A 16,153-nucleotide genomic window follows, 5' to 3' on the forward strand; every position below is an offset into this window, starting at 1 on the left:
CCTCACAGATTTCCCCCAAGTATTTGATCGTGGCTCCACTGTGTGTGCTCGTTAGGAGGGAAAGAAAAGACAAGACACAAGAGTCACTTTAAAAGAGGGACTTTATGTGGTCTGTGGGCGTGGCCAGACAGAGGCAACCGCTGGGGTCCAGGGCTCCTTATTAGCAGGTGATTGGACTGATGGGCTGTCCATTCATCCCCACACCTGCGGGCCTTACTGTCCCTAGGGCAGTGGTTGGCTGTCCAAAGGATCTGCCAAGAAAGGTGACTTTCAGTGACCCTTTCCCCACGAGCAGGTAGCCAGTAGCCCCTGGAGGAGTGGCAGAGGGCCTCGCCCCACCTGTCCCATCCACACAGAGCATCTACATACCCCAGGCAGCGACGTCGTCGTACACCTCCGTTTCCCTGGTGGAGAGCACAGTTGGGTCGGCCAGGGTCACCTTGCCCCATTGTCACACACCCCCCACCCCCTGCCCCCAGTCAGCACTGGCACTCACAGGGGCAGTAGAGCTGTTCTTGGCACGTAGCCATCTGTGAAGAGAGCAGGGGTGGGTGGGTGAGGTCTCTTCTCTCCTTGGGGTGGTCTGCCTTCCCAGGCTGCCCTCCACTGGTGACTCACACTTGCCCTTGGTGTCCCGGCACAGCATCTCCTCCTTGCTGGTGAACTCAATCACCTCCAGGATCTCTCCACGCCGGATCCCCAGGTGCTTGCCGCCCCCACGGCGGGTCTTGGCATTGGGGTCAATCATCATCCTCGTCTGAACCACAATCTCCCCCTCAAACTGGGGAGGGGGACACAAGAGCTGCCGCTTGCCCTGCTGCCCTCAGAACCCCGTGTGGGGCGGTGGCCACCTGGGGCTGAGCCCAGCCCTCCCAGGACTCTTCATTCACACCTTGAACTTCTTCCGAAACTCCCGCTCAGCTTTCTCTGCCTTCCGGAGCTGCTTCAGGGACTTCAGGTCCGTGGGCGGCACCTGCAGTGGCTGGAGGGGCACCTTCTCCCTCCTGAGCACCCCCCCACCAAGGAATTAGGTGCTTATGCTTCTCAGGGACCCCCTTTTATTGTTCTCCCCAGCTCAGCCCCGCCCTGCCCACCTCCCTCTGGTACCTGAGCTCTGGGTCTTGAGGTGGCCTCCACGGGTACTGCTGAGCCGGCAACACTTCATCTGGGACAGTCAGAGCGCCGAGTTAGAGCAGGGCCATTGAGTGTGGGCCTCTGGCTCTGGTGGCCTGATGTTCCCCTGGTCAGTTTTCAGGACTTGGGTCTCCTCCTCACCCTCTGCTGCCCAGGCCTCTCAGAGTAGATTGCCTTCCATTTTCCTAACTCCTGCCACAGGCCAGGCACGGCAGAAACCATTAACCATTTCTTTCAACTTTCTTTTCTTTAAAAAATGTATTTGGCTGCGCTGGGTCTTAGTTGCAGTGGGATCTAATTGTGGGATCTAATTGCCTGACCAGGGATCAAGCCCATGCCCCCTGCATTGGGAATGTGAAGTCTTAGCCGCTGAACCAGCAGGGAAGTCCCTTCTTTCAACTTTCCTGATGGCTGTCATCCCAAGTTGCCTGCTGAGGAGGTAGCAAGGGCCAGAGAGGTAAGGCAGCCTGCCCAAGGCCACCAAGCTATTAAATGGTAGAGGCAGGGCTTCTCTGTCAGCTTCTAAGACGGTTTCACCCCTCCCTCCTACAGCATGTAGGTTTGGGGAATTCTGATGAGGTATGGGTCAAAAAAGAAGGCCAAGAAAAGTGTTTCCTCAAAGCAAACAAAGCCTGCCTCTGAGAAGGGGCTGTGTCGGGCTGGGGTTCTTGCCTGGTCTGGCTGATGAGGAGACTGGACTGGAAGGAGTCTCCCAGATGACCAGCTTTTTAGGTGAGGGCACTGCTGGCTGAGGGTCTGCTTACAGTGAGAGCCTCAGGAACACCAGATGAGTGAAGGATCTAGAACCTGCAGCCCCCAGCTTTTTTTTTCAGTCCTCTCTGAATGACTTGAAGTGCCACCCTGGGCATTCCAGACCACCAGGCCCCCAACGCCATCAAGCTGCTGGGGTGGGGAGGGGGCTGCATATCTGCATGGTGCACTCTTCCCTCCCCAGACACTTTTTGCCTCCAGCCTCAGCCTGGTGCTGAAGTGACAGTCACACCCAGAGGCCACCCGGGCTGGAGATGGTCACCCAGCTGGAAGCAGTCCTGACTTCATCCCAGGGCTCCTATACATCTCCCGCAGCCTAAGCACACAGCCCCGGGTGCAGCCAAGCAGGGCAGACCCTGGCGCCCTGTGGCCCCGGCACCCTGGGCAGTGAGATCCTGAGCGGGCTACCCTCAGCTCTTGACCCTCGAGGAGCTCCCTGTCTGTGCCGGGGGCTGCCACTGCTCCGAGTGAGGCAGAGGGTGGGAGGGAGGCACTCAGAGTTCCTCAGGTTGGGGACAGACTGGAAAGGGGCAGAGCAGCCTTTGGGACACTCCGCACCGCTGTGAGCACCCACCGCCGCCCCCGCCCCTCGAGAGGGAGAGAGCTGGGCAAGTGTGTGGTACTGGGTCAGAGTCTTGGAGAATGACTGGCACAGGATGGGGGACAGTGAGCTAAGCTAAGGATGCGTCTGGTCTACTTGGGGTTGGGGAAACAGAAAAGGGTTCGCCTGTGCCTGCTGGAGGTGGAGCGTTCAGAGGTGCTTGCTCCCCGCGTCCACATCCCTAGGAGCAGCGGCCCCCTCCAGACCTGAGCCACAGAGCCTCACTAGAGCGGAAGCAAGAAGGGCCCTGTCAGGAAGCTCTGTGCTCACAGGGGTGTTGCAAGCAGCCCCTGGGGAAAGCAAGCCCAGGAGAAGCAGCAGGGCCCAGGAAGGAGTCACAGCCATAGAGGCAGCAGGCGCTGGGGGCTGGGCTGGTGAGGAGGGGCAGCAGCTGGGGACCCCTCAGGTATCTGACAAGAGGTTCCCTGGCAGGAGAGCCTCCGGAGATAAAGGGCAGGAAGCAGCCTGGGGGCAGAGGCTCCCATGTGCTGGCTGTGAGCTGGGGCAAGTCATGTCTCAAGCTTCCACTTGTGTAAAATGGGGCAGGGGCACAGTGCACATTCCATTAAGTGCTGGTGGGGAGATGGGGTGCATTTCTCACATGAGGTCGGTGACTGCCTCTTCCCTGAGCTGGGCCTGCCTGGCCTTCCTACTGCTCTCCAGGAGCGGAGGCATGGAAGACAGACAAAAGGGGCCTTGGACACCCAGAACACATGAATCTGGAGGGTCGGCCACATCCTGGCTCCAGCCCCCTCCCTCTTGAGTTCAGGCCCAAGCCCTTCCCCTCAGGCACCTCCAGTACTGTGGATCTCCTGACACCTCTTCCTTACTCAGGGTCACCTCCACTTGACACCCAGGTCCAGGCTCAACATTTAAGCCTCATCCCTATCACTGAGCTTGCTGCTACGTCCCTGGTGATACACCATTACATCCTCGCCGGTTTTGGTTTTGTTTTTGGCCACGCTGCTTGCAGGATCTTATTCCTGGAACAGGGATGAAACCCGTGCCCCGTGTTGGGAGTTCAGGGTCTTAAGCACTAAACCAGGAAAATGCCCCTCTATTGGATTCTTCCCCTGTTCTACATGTCTACGGCCACCACCCTGGGACACAACCCTTGGCTTGGCTGCACTGTGGTCAGGCTGCTGGCCTCTGGCTGTCCTTCCTGTTCCTCCACCAGGAGCTGCCATGACCTCTCTGACCCCTTTCTCTTTTTCTCCCCTAGCTCTGCTTCAATCCCTCAGGCGTATGGGTTGTCATGGGGCCTGGTACTAGCAACACAGACAGAAAAGGCCCCTGTGATGACTGTTCCCCCTCCTCGGATGCTTCAGCAGACTGTCTGGCTGAGTGTCCCACTCTGTCACCTCTGCTCCTGGGGCCGGGTCCAGAGTGGTATGTGGGCTCGACATCATCGTACACCTCGTCTGGGTCCCTGCAGGGATACCTGATGTGAGTGAGGGCCTATTTCAGCCCCATGACCCATGCCTGTGCTCCCTGACTCCCCATGCTCACTGTGGGATGAAGTGGAGGCCAGCAGAAGAGGAGGTCCTGGGCAGAGCTGCGGAGAGACGAGATGGGATGTGGGGACACGGGTAGGCCGGGGAGTGTCGACCTCCCCACCCCTGCTTTCTACCTGGGCCATCCACACCCACCTGTGTCTGCTACCGCAGCTCTCCGGAAGCTCTGGATATCCCTGGGGCCTGGGGGCAGTGGGGGCTTGGCTGGGGGAGGGCCCAGGCTGCTGGCCGGGGGTAGAGGCCTCCGCCGGGGCAGGTGACCAGATCTGAGACCCAGCCTGGAACCAGCACTCTGAGCGAGGGCTCCTGATCTCTGCTGCCGTGCCCCAAACCCTGGGCTGAGCGGGACCCGGGGGCTGGAGCCCACCACAGCAGAGGGCAGCGAACTCTCTGAGAAGGAGCCAGGGAGCAGGGGCTTTCTTGGGAGGTTCCTGGGCAGAGAACCGGGCTCTGGCTGCGAGAACTTGTGGGGGGACCCCCGACACTCGGGCTGCAGAAACTTTGAGGGGAGCACCTTGAACTCTGGCTCTGAGGACGTCCTCGAGAGGCTGGCGGGCTCGGGCTGTGGGAGCTTCTTGGAGAGCGCCTTGAACTCACACTGGCGTGACTTCTTGGGAACCACACTGACCTCTGGCTCCGAGGACGTCCTGGTGAGGTCACCAAACTCAGGTGGCAGGGGCTTCTTGGGGAGGTCATTCAGCTGAGGCCGGGCGATCTTTCTGGGAAATGTACTGAAGTCGGGCTGTGAGGAGTGGGGGCGGGGCTCACCAGATTCCAGCTTTGAAAGGGGCACTGGAGGGATGTCACTGGACTCGGGCTGCGGCAGAGGCTTCTTAGGGAGGCCACCGACCTGAGGCTGTGGGGGCTTTCTGGGGAGCTCACAGAACTCAGGCTGCGGGGGCTTCTTGGGAAGAGTACTGAAGTTAGGCTCTGAGGAGTGGGGGTGGGGCTCACCAAATTCGGGCTTTAAGAGGGGCACTGGAGGGACCTCATTGGACTCGGGCTGGGGCAGGGGCTTCTTAGGGAGGCCACCAGCCTGAGGCTGCGGGGGCTTTCTGGGGAGCCCACAGAACTCAGGCTGCGGGGGCTTCTTGGGAAGAGTAATGAACTTGGGCTCCACGGGGGACCTGGGGGTGTTGCTGAGCTCAGGCTGCTGCAGGGTCTTCTGAGAGGGGGCCTCAGGGACCTCAGGCTTCCTGGGAAGTGGCGTGGCCTCGGGCTGCAGGAACTTCTTGGAGAGTTCACTGAACTCAAGTTTGGGGGGCTTTTTGGGCAAGTCAGTGAACTCGGGCTGTGGGGGCTTCTTGGGGTGCTCGCCTAGCTCTGGCTGTGGGAACTTTTTGAGGAGTTTGTGGAACTCAGGCTTCGGGGTCTTTTTGGGGAGGTCGCCAGTCTCCAGCTGAGAGGCCTGGAACTTTGCTTGAAGGCTCCGGAAGTCCTGATGACTCCCCTAGGGGACACAGGCAGGCAAGGGACTCATACACATGGGGGCCATGGAGAGACGGATGTGGGGATAAGCGGACGAATCACAGACACACACCCTTGTCGTCTTCTTCCCGGCCTTCTGCCGTTGACTCTCTTCTCGACCAGACTCCCATGTTTTTGTCTCCAGCCTCCCCGTTGAGAGTGCCAGGCTCTCTTCCTGAACTACCACACACCTTCTGACCTCGTCACTTAAGCCCGGAATGTGCACCCAACCTCACCCCACTCCGGACCCGAGCTCCTGGGGTGCCATGTGGCCTTCTGCTCCCATTCCCACCCCCAACCCAACTCCGTGGAGCATCCTCAAGCTCCTCCTCCCCTCCTGCATGTCCCTAGGCCTTTCTTTTCTCTTTTCAAAATGTATCTGGAGGGACTTCCTGGCAGTCAGGTGGCTAAGTCTCCTAGCTCCTGTTTGGGGAAGTAGATCCCACATGCCACAACAAAGAGTTGACATGCCTCAACGGAAGACTCCGCGTGCCACCACTAAGACCCGGTGCAGCCAAAAGCAAGAAATGTATATTAGTATATCTGGAACTGAACAACTTTGGACCACCTGCACCCCTGTCCTGGAATCCACCCAGGGGAGGCGGCCTCCCCTGCAACAGGATTACTGTAAGAGGCTCCTCCTCGTTTCTCCTGCCCCCGATGCCCCACACCCCCTTTCCCGGTCGGCGCGCCCGCAGCAGCCAGAGGAGGCCTGAGTCTGTCTGTACTCCTCTGCTCCGAATCTGGGTGTGCTCTGTCACTTGCACACAGTAAGAGCTCTAGAGCTCACGAACCCCCTGGAAGGCACGCCTGACCTCCCCCTGGTGCAGCCTCCCTGGCCTCCCTCTCCTGCTTGGCTCCTGCCGCCTGGCCTGCCTGGGCCATACTTCCCATTGCACGGTCTCTCCTCTTCCGGGTTTCTACTCCTTTATTCCATATGATAGAGGCCTTTTTTCCCAGAACACCCTGATTTAAAAAAAAAGGATTCCCCTAGGACTCTCTGATCCCCCCAACCTGCCTAATTTCTCTCTTAGTGCCTAGCACTCTATATCATCCTATTTATTTTTACCTAATACTTATTTTTTTTTTTTCACTATTTATTGGCATGCCACGTAGCACATGGTATGCTAGTTCCCCAACTAGGAATTGAACCAGTGCCCCTTGTACTGGAAGCAAGGAGTCGTAACTGCTACACTGCCACCCAATACTGTTTTTTAGATGTGTCTTGACTATTTAGGGGTGTGTGTGTGTGTGTGTGTGTGTGTGTGAACTGCCTCCCCCCTGCCCCTGAACGTGACACGAGGGCAGTCTTCCCAATGCCTCACACTCAGTAAGATGCTCAGTAACTATTTGTCGAAATAAAGAATCTACTAGGGACTTCCCTGGTGCCTCAGTGGTTGAGACTTCATGCTTCCAGCGCAGGAGGTGCGTCGATCCCTGGCTGGGGAACTAAGATCCCACATGATGCCGTGCGGCACGGCAGAATATGTCTCTATCTATCCACATACACCGGACACCGAGACGAGCAGCATGTACTCTGCCACGTCCAGTCCGATGCGCACCAGCCCTGGCGCATGAAGTCCATCTCGATCCTGCCTCGACAGGACCCACACCCTCGGTCACAGACACAGGAGACACACAAGTAGGCCAGGGCTGCTCTGACCGACAAATGACCCCCGAAGTGGCCCTGCCACAGGCCCCTGGGCCTGGCTTCACCTGGGGTCTAGGAGACTGGGGAGGGGAAGGGCAGGACCTCACTCATCTGCCCTGTCTGAGCTTCACTCTCCCCTGACCCAGAGAACAAGGAAGGGTGGCAGTTCCTGCCTGGGGCCTGAGAAACCTCTGTGAAAGCTGGGCTGGGATAGGCTCCCAGGTGACCCAGGGGGCTGGAGAAGGCAGGTCAGCAGGTCAGGCCCTGGAGGACTGCTGGGGTGGGCGGGGTGGGGAGCAGCTACATGACCTACTTTGGCACTCACAGGAAGCCCCTGCCACTCACCTTGGCTGCCTGTTACCCGGTGGCTGTTCATGCTGACCTGGGGGGAGGGGAGTCACCCCAGCAGGCCCACCCGTTCCCCTTCTAGTCACAGCCTCAGCCCATCGCCGCCCCTCGGAGCCTGAGTTGTCCCAGAAGTGGATCCCAGCTGCTTCTTAACCTCTGGGCATTTGTGGCGGTCATTCTCATGTCCCCAACAGCTTTCCTGCCCCTCTGCCACCCTGCTTTTGGAATATGCCCCTCTGGTTTCCACCCGTGGCATCCCTCACCTCCAGCCAGTGTGGGGCTCTCCCAGGCCCTGGAGACTCACTCACCATGGCTGCAGGAGGGTGACGGACCACAAGGCGAGTGGGACCCAGGCCAGGACTGCTGCCTTCAGGAAGTGACTGTGGCTTCTGCTCCACGGGGTGGGGTCTGCTGGCCAGGCGGGGAGGGGAGGGGAGGAAGGGGCAGAGGCGGGGACAGCCCCAGCCTGGTCTCAGATCCTGTCAGTGCTTCTTGAATTCCTGTCCTGCCCTGCAAGCTTTGGGCATCCTGTTAGCAGAATCCCTCCCAACAGTCACTCATTTCTAGATTCCGCTGCCATGTGCTGGCCTCCGAACCCCAGGGAGGACTTGTGCCAGGCCAGGAGGGCCTCCTGCCAACAGGGGCAGGCCAAGGACACCTCCAGCCAAGGCCTGCGTGGGAGGGGAGGGGTAGTTCTCAGTAGGGAAGGGGCATGGTAAGCTTCACGCTTACTCAGGAGTCGGAGTGAGCCGGGTGGGTGAGGCCCTCCTGCCGGCCCTTGTTGCCTCAACATGCCTTCCTCATTTCAACACTTCTCTGCAGTCCCGATTTCCAGCTCTGAGCAGGACTCAGGACTTCTTGTTGCGGGGACAGCTGTCACACAGGCCGATGGCCCAGGTGGGGTGGCAGATTTGCTGATGGGCGGGTGGGTGGGCATTGTCCAGGTTCCCAGAGGACTAGGGAAGGAGGAAAATGGGGGTGGCTGGGAGGCTGGCGAAGAGGGGGTAAAAGTGGGGCACAAGACCAGTGCTGTCCAGAGGGAAACCCTGATGGCTTGGCTTGGTCCCCAGGAGGTCAGTGACCTTGGGGCTCATAGAGAAAGGAGAAAACACCCAGTGGGAGAGAGCAGAGCCCTGATTCTCAGCTTGGCCACACCATCGGGGTCCCTTGAAGAGTTCACAGAGGAACAGAAGCTCCTGGAGATCTTTTTTGTTTTTAATTTAAAACTTCGGCTACACTGGGTCTTTGCTGCTTCGAGCAGGCTTTCTCAAGTTGCAGAGAGCAGGGATACTCTAGTTGCAGCGTGCAGGCTTCTCTCTTTGTGGTGACTTCTCTTGTTGCAGAGCACAGGCTCTAGGGAGCCGGGGCGGGGCTTCAGTAGTTGCAGGTCCCAGGCTCTAGGGCACAGGTGCAGGGGCTTAGCTGCTCCTCATGAGGGATCCTCCTGGCCCAGGGATCAAACCCATGTCCCCTGCACTGGCAGGTAGGTTCTTTACCACTGAGCCATCAAGGAAGTTGGTTCCTGGCCTGGGGATTTCTTACATACCCTCAGAGTGATTCTAATGGGAAGCTGGGAAAGAACTGGTGTCCACTAGTTACCCTGGGACCCCGATAAAGTGTGGGCTGTGCCTCGGGTCTGTCAGAGTCTGAAGGATCCCAGGTGATGCCCTTACTGTGGTCCAAGGATCACACCTAGACTAGCAGGGATGTCTGAAGTTTCCAGAAGGCTACAGACAGCGGCTGGCAGTGACTCTGCCTGTGTGTCTGCTCTAAGAGCAGAGCTCGGGGATTCTGGGCCCTTGTGTGTCCCTGCACAGACCAACATGCACTCTGGGTCACATTCCCGGGTGTGGTTCCCCTTTTGAGTAGGAAGCTGAGGATGAGGATGAAGAGGTCTGTGTCCCAGAGCTGCTCAGCCTGGGGACCTGCAGTTTCTGGCCAACCTGCACCCTCTGGGGTAGCTGCACATGGCGGGAGCCTGCCTGGACACACGGCCCCTCGTTCATCCTCCCTTCAGGTGGACACTCCTGAGCGCCCTCTGCTGGGCAGAGCTGGGGCCCTCAGAGGGACTGCTTTCGGGCCTCTTGGAGTTGAGGTGGTGGGGGCGGGGAGGAACCCTCTGAGGTCACAGCTTGGTTGGCCAGAGAGGCCAGGGGCTGCAGAGGCTCATAAGGCACACTGGGGCCATTGGGAGCAGTAAGACTTCCCAAGCTAGCAGACAAAGATTGGACATGAGTTGAGAGGGGATGAGGGTAGGAAGTGGGGCTTTCAGGTGGCACAATAGTAAAGAATCTGCCTGCCAATGTGGGAGACACGAGAGACGTGGGTTCGATCCCTAGGTTGGGATGATCCCCTGGAGGAGGAAATGGTAACCCATGCCAGTATTCTTGCTCGGAGAATTCCATGGACAGAGGAGTCTGGCAGGCTACTGGTTAGAGTCGGACACCATTGAGCAACCGAACACACATGTACAAGGGTAGGAGGCAGTTTCCAGTGACCCAGCTCCCCAGGCCTCAGAGCACTTTCAGCTTGCTCCAGAGGCCAGTGAGGGGCCCGGGAGCAAAGGGACTGTGGACCCACTGTACCCATGGGAGGGGCAGTTGCATCTACGTGGGTGATGGAGTTGGGAGGCAGGTACCTGGGCCAAGATGTTGGCTCTGAGTCTGGAAAGGTCCTGACACACTGGGATGTCCTGACACACTGGGCACGGCCTGGATTTGAGGGTGGCTGAATGAGGGCCTTAGGGGGAAAACTCCTAGGCGCCGGGGGACCCTGGTCCCTGGAGATGCAGGAAAGGGTGAGCCTAGGGCCATATTCCCAAAGGTGTCTAGGGCCTTGCAGGTGCAGGAAAAGTGAGACTGCCTGCGTTTTCTCATCAGTGGTGACTGTGTCCCACTTCTGGGGTCATGTAGAATTCAGTGTGACTTTGGAACCGGGCCTGGTTAGAGTCGGGCTCAGTCAGCTTACCAACCTAGCCTCACCTTCTCTATCTGTACAGTGGGCCCTTGACCCATCTCCTCCCCAGGTTCTTGAAAGGGCCCCAGGCAGCCGGCCACAGGCTTGGTGGCTGGAGGGATGTGAACTGCTGGCCAACGTTTCTCAAGCCCCCTCCCTCTCTCCCCATCCCTCTGTGAATTCTCACAAGAACACCAAAGGCAGACTGTCATGACACCCACTTTAAGGACTAGGAAAGCGAGATACTGAGAGGGTCAGTCTTGGGGCTTCCTTGGCAGTCCTGTGGTCAGGACTGTGCTCCCAGTGCAGGGGGTATGGGTTTGATCCCTGGTGAGGGAACTAAAGTCCCACATGTTGCATGTCATACCCAAAAAGAGAGGGTGAATCTTCCCCAGGGTCACCCAGCTGTGGGTCCAAGGCTTCTGGCTGAGAAGTGTGTGCATGGGGAGCTTATGGGGGTCTGGAGCCCCCCAGGGTTCCCTAATGGTCCCACAGCTCGTGTTCAGTGTCAGCTGCCTCAGTAGGGGCCTGGGGGCCTGGAGATGGTGGCAGCGTGGTCACCTGGCCTGAGTTACCTGGGCCTCAGCTGCAACCCCATCAAGAACACTGGAGCCCTGAAGCCCCTTGTGAGGCCAAGGATGGAGGGGCAGGCGGTCCGGCTCCTGGGTGTCCAGGTGGGGTAGGTCCTAAGGGCACCAGATCTCCCTACTGCCCTTCCCAGGAGAAGCCGAAGGGCCTTCAGAACCTGGAAGTGTTCAACTTCGAGGAGACACAGCGGCCACACCAACGGGAGCAGGTGTTTGAGCCAATACCCCAGCTAGGCTTTACATCGATGGCTTCCATGCTGAGGACCTTGCTTGGCTCTGAGACTGAGAGATGAAGATTCTGAGGAGGACCAGGGGAGGACGGGAAAGGAGACAAGGGGAAGACAGGAGGCTGCTGCTGGGTGAGGGGTGGGGCCTGGCGACTTCCCCCCAGGGGGTGACCAGTGTCTTGTTGGCGGCAGACAGAGGACAACCGTGATGACTTGGAAGGTGGAGGAGGTAAGGGATGAAACGGGGTGGGGTGGGGTGGGGCTAGGAGTCGCTGGGTTCTTGCTCACAGGATGTCTAGGTTCCCCAGGAGGAAGAGGAGAGGGATAGTGAGTGTGGCCCTGATAGGAAGAGAGGAAGATGTGCAAGATGGGGCCTTGTGGGCTACTAGGAGGACAGGATCTTCATCCAGAGAGCTGGGAGGAGCAATAGGGGCACTAGGCAGGGGACGGGGCACGACTGGAGGAGACTTGTTTCCAGGGGTCTTCAGACTGGATGCAAGTGGGGGCGGGGGGTGGAGGATTGCTTCTGGTGCCCAGGACCAGGCAAGATGAGGTCTGGGCCAGGGGGCCACAGGGCTGGAAGGGAGAGAGATGCAGGAGGTGAAGCCAGGCCCAGAGGGATGGGGCTTCCATACCCTGGAGGTTCGACCCTCAGGGTTCTGGGGACAGCAGTTGTGGGCCCAGATTTTGAACCCTGGCCCCCACCTGACTCCCAGGAAGAAAAGGAAGGAGAGAACATTTATGGGAGAGAGGAGGAGGCGGGTAGCCAGGCTCTGCAGGACTGGCCAACACCCAGCCTCATCCTCAGGGCTGGAGAGAAAAGGGGAGATAGGCAGCCCACAGTGAGAGTCCAGAGGACAGGCAGGGAGAATGGCTATGAGGCCTACACCCCAGCCTGCCACACAGTGCCCAGCCCCAGGTGACCTGGCACCACCCTACTTCTGCCAGGACTGCTCTGTCACCTCCCTGAGGGTTGGCACAGGCCTCAGGATCTGGGGGGTTCCAGCTGGGTGCTCCTGGGACTTTTCAAATAAAACTGGCAAGTGCCATCTCATCTGGTTTCTGGAAGTGGTGGGACAGAAGGGACAGTCACCAACAGCTGTCCTAGGGTTGAGGTGACAGGAGAGGTGGGACACAGGTGGGCAGTGAGGGGGGACCTGCTTCCTCCCAAGGTGGCGGTGCCCCAGGACTGCAGTGGAGGAGCAAGGGACGCGGACACACGGCACATCTCATCTACAGCTGGCTCATCTGCCTCTTTTATTGCCCCCGACCCCTGCCACCTCAGGCTTTCCATAAAACGACACCATTACCCACAGCCCGCTCCCTACGCGGCGGCGTTCAGAGCGGCGAAAAAACCGGGCACTCCCCCTCAGACAGCAGCTGCGATACCTTGGGTGCCAGGGGGGCCGGGTCTGGGTGGGGCAGAGGAGCGGGCGCCTGAGCCTCAGCCCCGCTCCTCGCCTCAGGGTGCCCCACCTTTCCCGCCCGGGCGCTACCCCCGGCCTTACCCGCCGGCGCGTCGGGGCGCGGCTGCCCGGGCGCCGGGGCCGCGGGGCCGCCGGGGCGGTGGTCCTCCAGGTGTAGGGTCATGGCGGGCCGTGAGGCCGTGGAGAAGGCGCACTGCATGCACGAGTAGCGGCCGCGCGTGTGCTCCCACACGATGCGGCTGGCAGCCGCGTGCCCTGCGGGCAGGCAGGACCCGGTCAGCCCGGGCCCTGGGCGAGGGCGGGTCGGACCCTTCCCAGCCTCCCCAGCAGCTCCCGGGAGTGGGTGCGTGGGGCGGGGGGCGCTGGGCTGGCCATCCGCTTTTCCCGATAGTTCCCCGAAGTGTCTGGGGGCACTAAACTTGACTTATCCGTGTCCCCTCCTCCCATCCTCTGAACCCATGTGGGGGGGGAAGGGCTCCGGATCTGGGCGCGAGTTTTACACGGAAACGCCGGCGCAGATGAAGGAGCAGGGCCGGCAATTTTTAAGGCAAAATCCTGTATTTCGGGGGAGACATTTCTGGGCACCTGGAAAGGGGGTGGGTATCCCCCAGGTCCCACTGGGCCCAGGAAAGAAATACCCTCCACCCTCCCTGGTGGTCACCTGCACGCACCTGAGGGCGCGTCGGAGCCGCCCTGGGGTCTTCGCGGGCTGCCGCCTGCACCTGCGGTCAACGGGCGGGTCAAGGTCAGGGTGACCCCAGCCCACCCTGAAGGCGGCCCCGATAAGCCCACACTCACCTTGGCTCTTTTTCCAGACGGCGGCGCTGGAGGCAGGGGGCCCAGGAGCGGCGGCCAGAAAGGGGCGCAGGCGTGGGGGACTTAGGCCAAAAGGCGCGGGGTTCAGGTAGGGCAGAAAGGGCCCAGTGGGGGCAGGGGCAGGGGTCGTGAACGGCTCGAGCAGCGGGTACGGCAGGCCAGGCGCCGGCGCAGGATCGGATTCCGGGGGGCGCTCGGACGCCGGAGACTCCCTGTCCAGGGCCGGGGGTGGCGGCGGCGGGGCTGGGCTTTGCGCATGCTCGGCGCAAACATGCAGATGCTTGAAGAGCGAGCGGTGCGTGCGGAAGCGCAGCAGGCAGTTCTCACACCTGGGGGGCAGCACAGGGCTGGGCTGGGTCTCCCAGGGGACCCAGGGAGGGGCCTATCGGCGGTAACCTGGAGAGCCGCCGCTCCAGGGTGGTCAAGGACCCTGGGGCCAAATAACCTGACTCCCCCATCTGCGGGGGGAGGAGTTTGCCCTAAACGGCCGCCCACAGTGGTCGCGACCCTTCCATACTTCTCCAGGTCCGAACCCTGGGAAGATGAGGAAGGAAGTCTCAATTTTGACTTAGGTGATCAGTTTTCCTCTTGGGAGGCAGAGGACTGGGCCGAGTCGTGCCATCTCTGTTCCCCCCTACACACATACTCCCTCCCAAGCCCCGCCCTCGGGGTCCCTGGGATTGGCTCTAGAGACCAGTCTCTTCTGGGCAGGTAAGGACAAAGCTGACCCTAGATCACGCCCTCATCCTGACTCAACCCCCTCGGAAAAGGAAGGGAGAAAAGCCAGGACCCCAGGTAGTAGCTGTCAAAATCGGTGGTCAGGGGCAGCTGCCTGGTCCCCCACACCAGCAGAGGTCACGGTGGACCAGGTCTCACTTGAAGTAGCGGTTGGGTTTGTAGTGCAGCTTGCCGTGGGCCACCAGTTCCTGCATGTTGGGGAAGGTCTCGGTGCAGCTCAGGGCGGAACAGCGGAAGAGCTTGCCTGGCGGCGCAGGGATGAATGACAGAGGAGTGCAGTGGGGTGGCCAGGACTGGCCCAGAGGCTCGGCCCGCCTCCCACCCTAACCTGCCTCCCCACCATCTACCCTGGCCCTACCTTCCAGGGACTGTGTGGGTGGGCAGTGGGTACGCAGATGCTGTGCCAGGTCTCGAACGCTGGGGAAACTGAGGCAGCAGCCTGGGCTGGAGCATGGTATCTGCTTTCCTGAAGGATGCACAGAAGCAGGGGGAGGGTCACTATCCCTTCGTCATCCACGCTGTCCAGGGCTCTGCCTCAGAGGGGCATTTATGGGGCTGCAACTACCGTGCAACTACTAACTATGGTTTCTTACTGGGGCCTTTACCCTCTGCCTCCCCCACCAGAAAGTAGCGGCTGAGTTTCCCTGGCTCCTCGTTGGAGCCACAGACTGCCACGGAATGGGGCTCATTAAGTGGTGATTCCCTCTAGGTGGGCCCCCAGTCTGGAGATACTCAGTAGTCTGCACTTCTGTTGTTCCAGGCCTGTGATCCCCCAGAAGGTCCCATCACGTGTCACCTGGTGGTGGGCGTCGTCTGGGAGGCCGCAGGTCCTCACTGGTCTTGGAGACAGTGCTGGTTGGGCCAAGGCTGTGTCCAGGTCCGGGATGGCCACTGTCTGGGGCTGGGGAGGCACCCTGCTGGGTCCCTCCGGTGGGCCCTCCACGTTCCCACACTGGGGGTGTGGGTGCCCGGTCAGGGCCCGGCTCCTCCTCCATGGAAGAGGACTTGGCTATAGCAGCCACAACTGGGGACACCCCCTTGTTGGTCTCACTGGAGCTGGGCTCTGCAGTAGCCGGCATGTCCGGGCTGGGCCCCGAGGGTTCCTCATCCTGGTGGAAGGAAGAGGTGGGGAGAACCCCCTGGGCCCAGGGTCTGCCTGCGCCACCTAGGGGAACACCTTCACCCCGCCATAACCATTGGGTGTTTCTAAAACAGCGAACGCCCCAGAGACGTCACCCAGTTGGCTCCCATACTAAGGAGAGGCAGTGGGTGAGAGGGTTGAACGTCTGCCTCCAGTGTCCCCGTCCTTCGGAAGAGAGTTGGGAGGTGTGCCAAATGTAGAAGGGGGTACCTTTCCAGGAAGCCCCTATATGATAAGAAGCATGCTCTGATCCTAACTTGGAAAGCTGGGGGGCCCCCCCCACTACAGGGCAGGGGCGTGGCCCTGAGGGAGTGGGCATCGCAAAGGCGGGGCTCTGAACAGGGCGCGGCTAGGAAGATTCTGGAGGGCCAGAAGTGGCCAAGTGGGTGTTTGAGGACCGAGATATATCTACCAGAGGGGTTCGAGCTGTGTAGGCGAACCGGAGGTGCTGGGACCCCAAACATATAAAGATCAGGGGGCGGTGCCTGAGCTCTGTAGGCGTGGCCCAGTCGAAGCCAGGACCGGAAGTAGGGGGTAGGGTGCTCCCTGAGTGACAGCGGCAGGCGACTGCCCGGATGTGGAGGCGGGGTCGGCTGGAGGCTTAGAAGGCCGCTCCCCGCCAGTCCCTGCTTGTTCGCCGCGTCCGCAATCCCGGTGCCGCGCTCACCATCCTCAGCCTGGTTCAGCCTCTTGTTCCTGCGGCTCCGGCGGCTCCAACTAAGGGTGCGGCGACTCCTTCGGTGGCCGTGGGCTCGCGCTCACGTCGGCGCCATTTT

At 60.2% G+C, this 16,153-nt stretch overlaps 2 protein-coding genes across 2 annotated transcripts; both read right to left on the reverse strand.

Annotated features, from left to right (window-relative positions):
- Nucleotides 1-213: 213 nt before the first annotated feature.
- On the reverse strand, nucleotides 214-7,514 carry PRAM1 (PML-RARA regulated adaptor molecule 1). The gene is given in 11 exon segments (XM_068980991.1): nucleotides 214-251; nucleotides 370-404; nucleotides 497-530; nucleotides 619-781; nucleotides 893-1,004; nucleotides 1,108-1,165; nucleotides 3,868-3,935; nucleotides 4,016-4,061; nucleotides 4,156-5,470; nucleotides 6,996-7,054; nucleotides 7,484-7,514. Coding segments are annotated over 11 exon segments (1,959 nt in total).
- Nucleotides 7,515-12,593: 5,079 nt separating this feature from the next.
- Nucleotides 12,594-16,153, reverse strand: ZNF414 (zinc finger protein 414). Its single transcript, XM_068980375.1, has 8 exons — nucleotides 16,045-16,153; nucleotides 15,033-15,345; nucleotides 14,595-14,702; nucleotides 14,375-14,480; nucleotides 13,481-13,827; nucleotides 13,354-13,404; nucleotides 12,764-12,937; nucleotides 12,594-12,667 (listed from the first exon to the last, which is right to left on the reverse strand). Exons 1-8 carry the CDS (start codon nucleotides 16,045-16,047, stop codon nucleotides 12,594-12,596), a joined length of 1,176 nt encoding a protein of 391 aa, XP_068836476.1. The 5' UTR covers nucleotides 16,048-16,153.

Source organism: Capricornis sumatraensis, chromosome 9 (assembly GCF_032405125.1).
Source record: "Capricornis sumatraensis isolate serow.1 chromosome 9, serow.2, whole genome shotgun sequence".
Lineage (NCBI taxonomy): Eukaryota > Metazoa > Chordata > Mammalia > Artiodactyla > Bovidae > Capricornis > Capricornis sumatraensis.

Bases quoted from the DNA above. Each gene is read 5' to 3' on its own strand.
- ZNF414 (XM_068980375.1), bottom strand. The intron at 14,481-14,594 runs GTAGGGCCAGGG...CTGCGCCGCCAG, and splicing joins ACCCACACAGTCCCTGGAAG to GCAAGCTCTTCCGCTGTTCC. The intron at 12,938-13,353 runs GTGCGTGCAGGT...GCCTGCCCGCAG, and splicing joins CGGCTCCGACGCGCCCTCAG to GGCACGCGGCTGCCAGCCGC.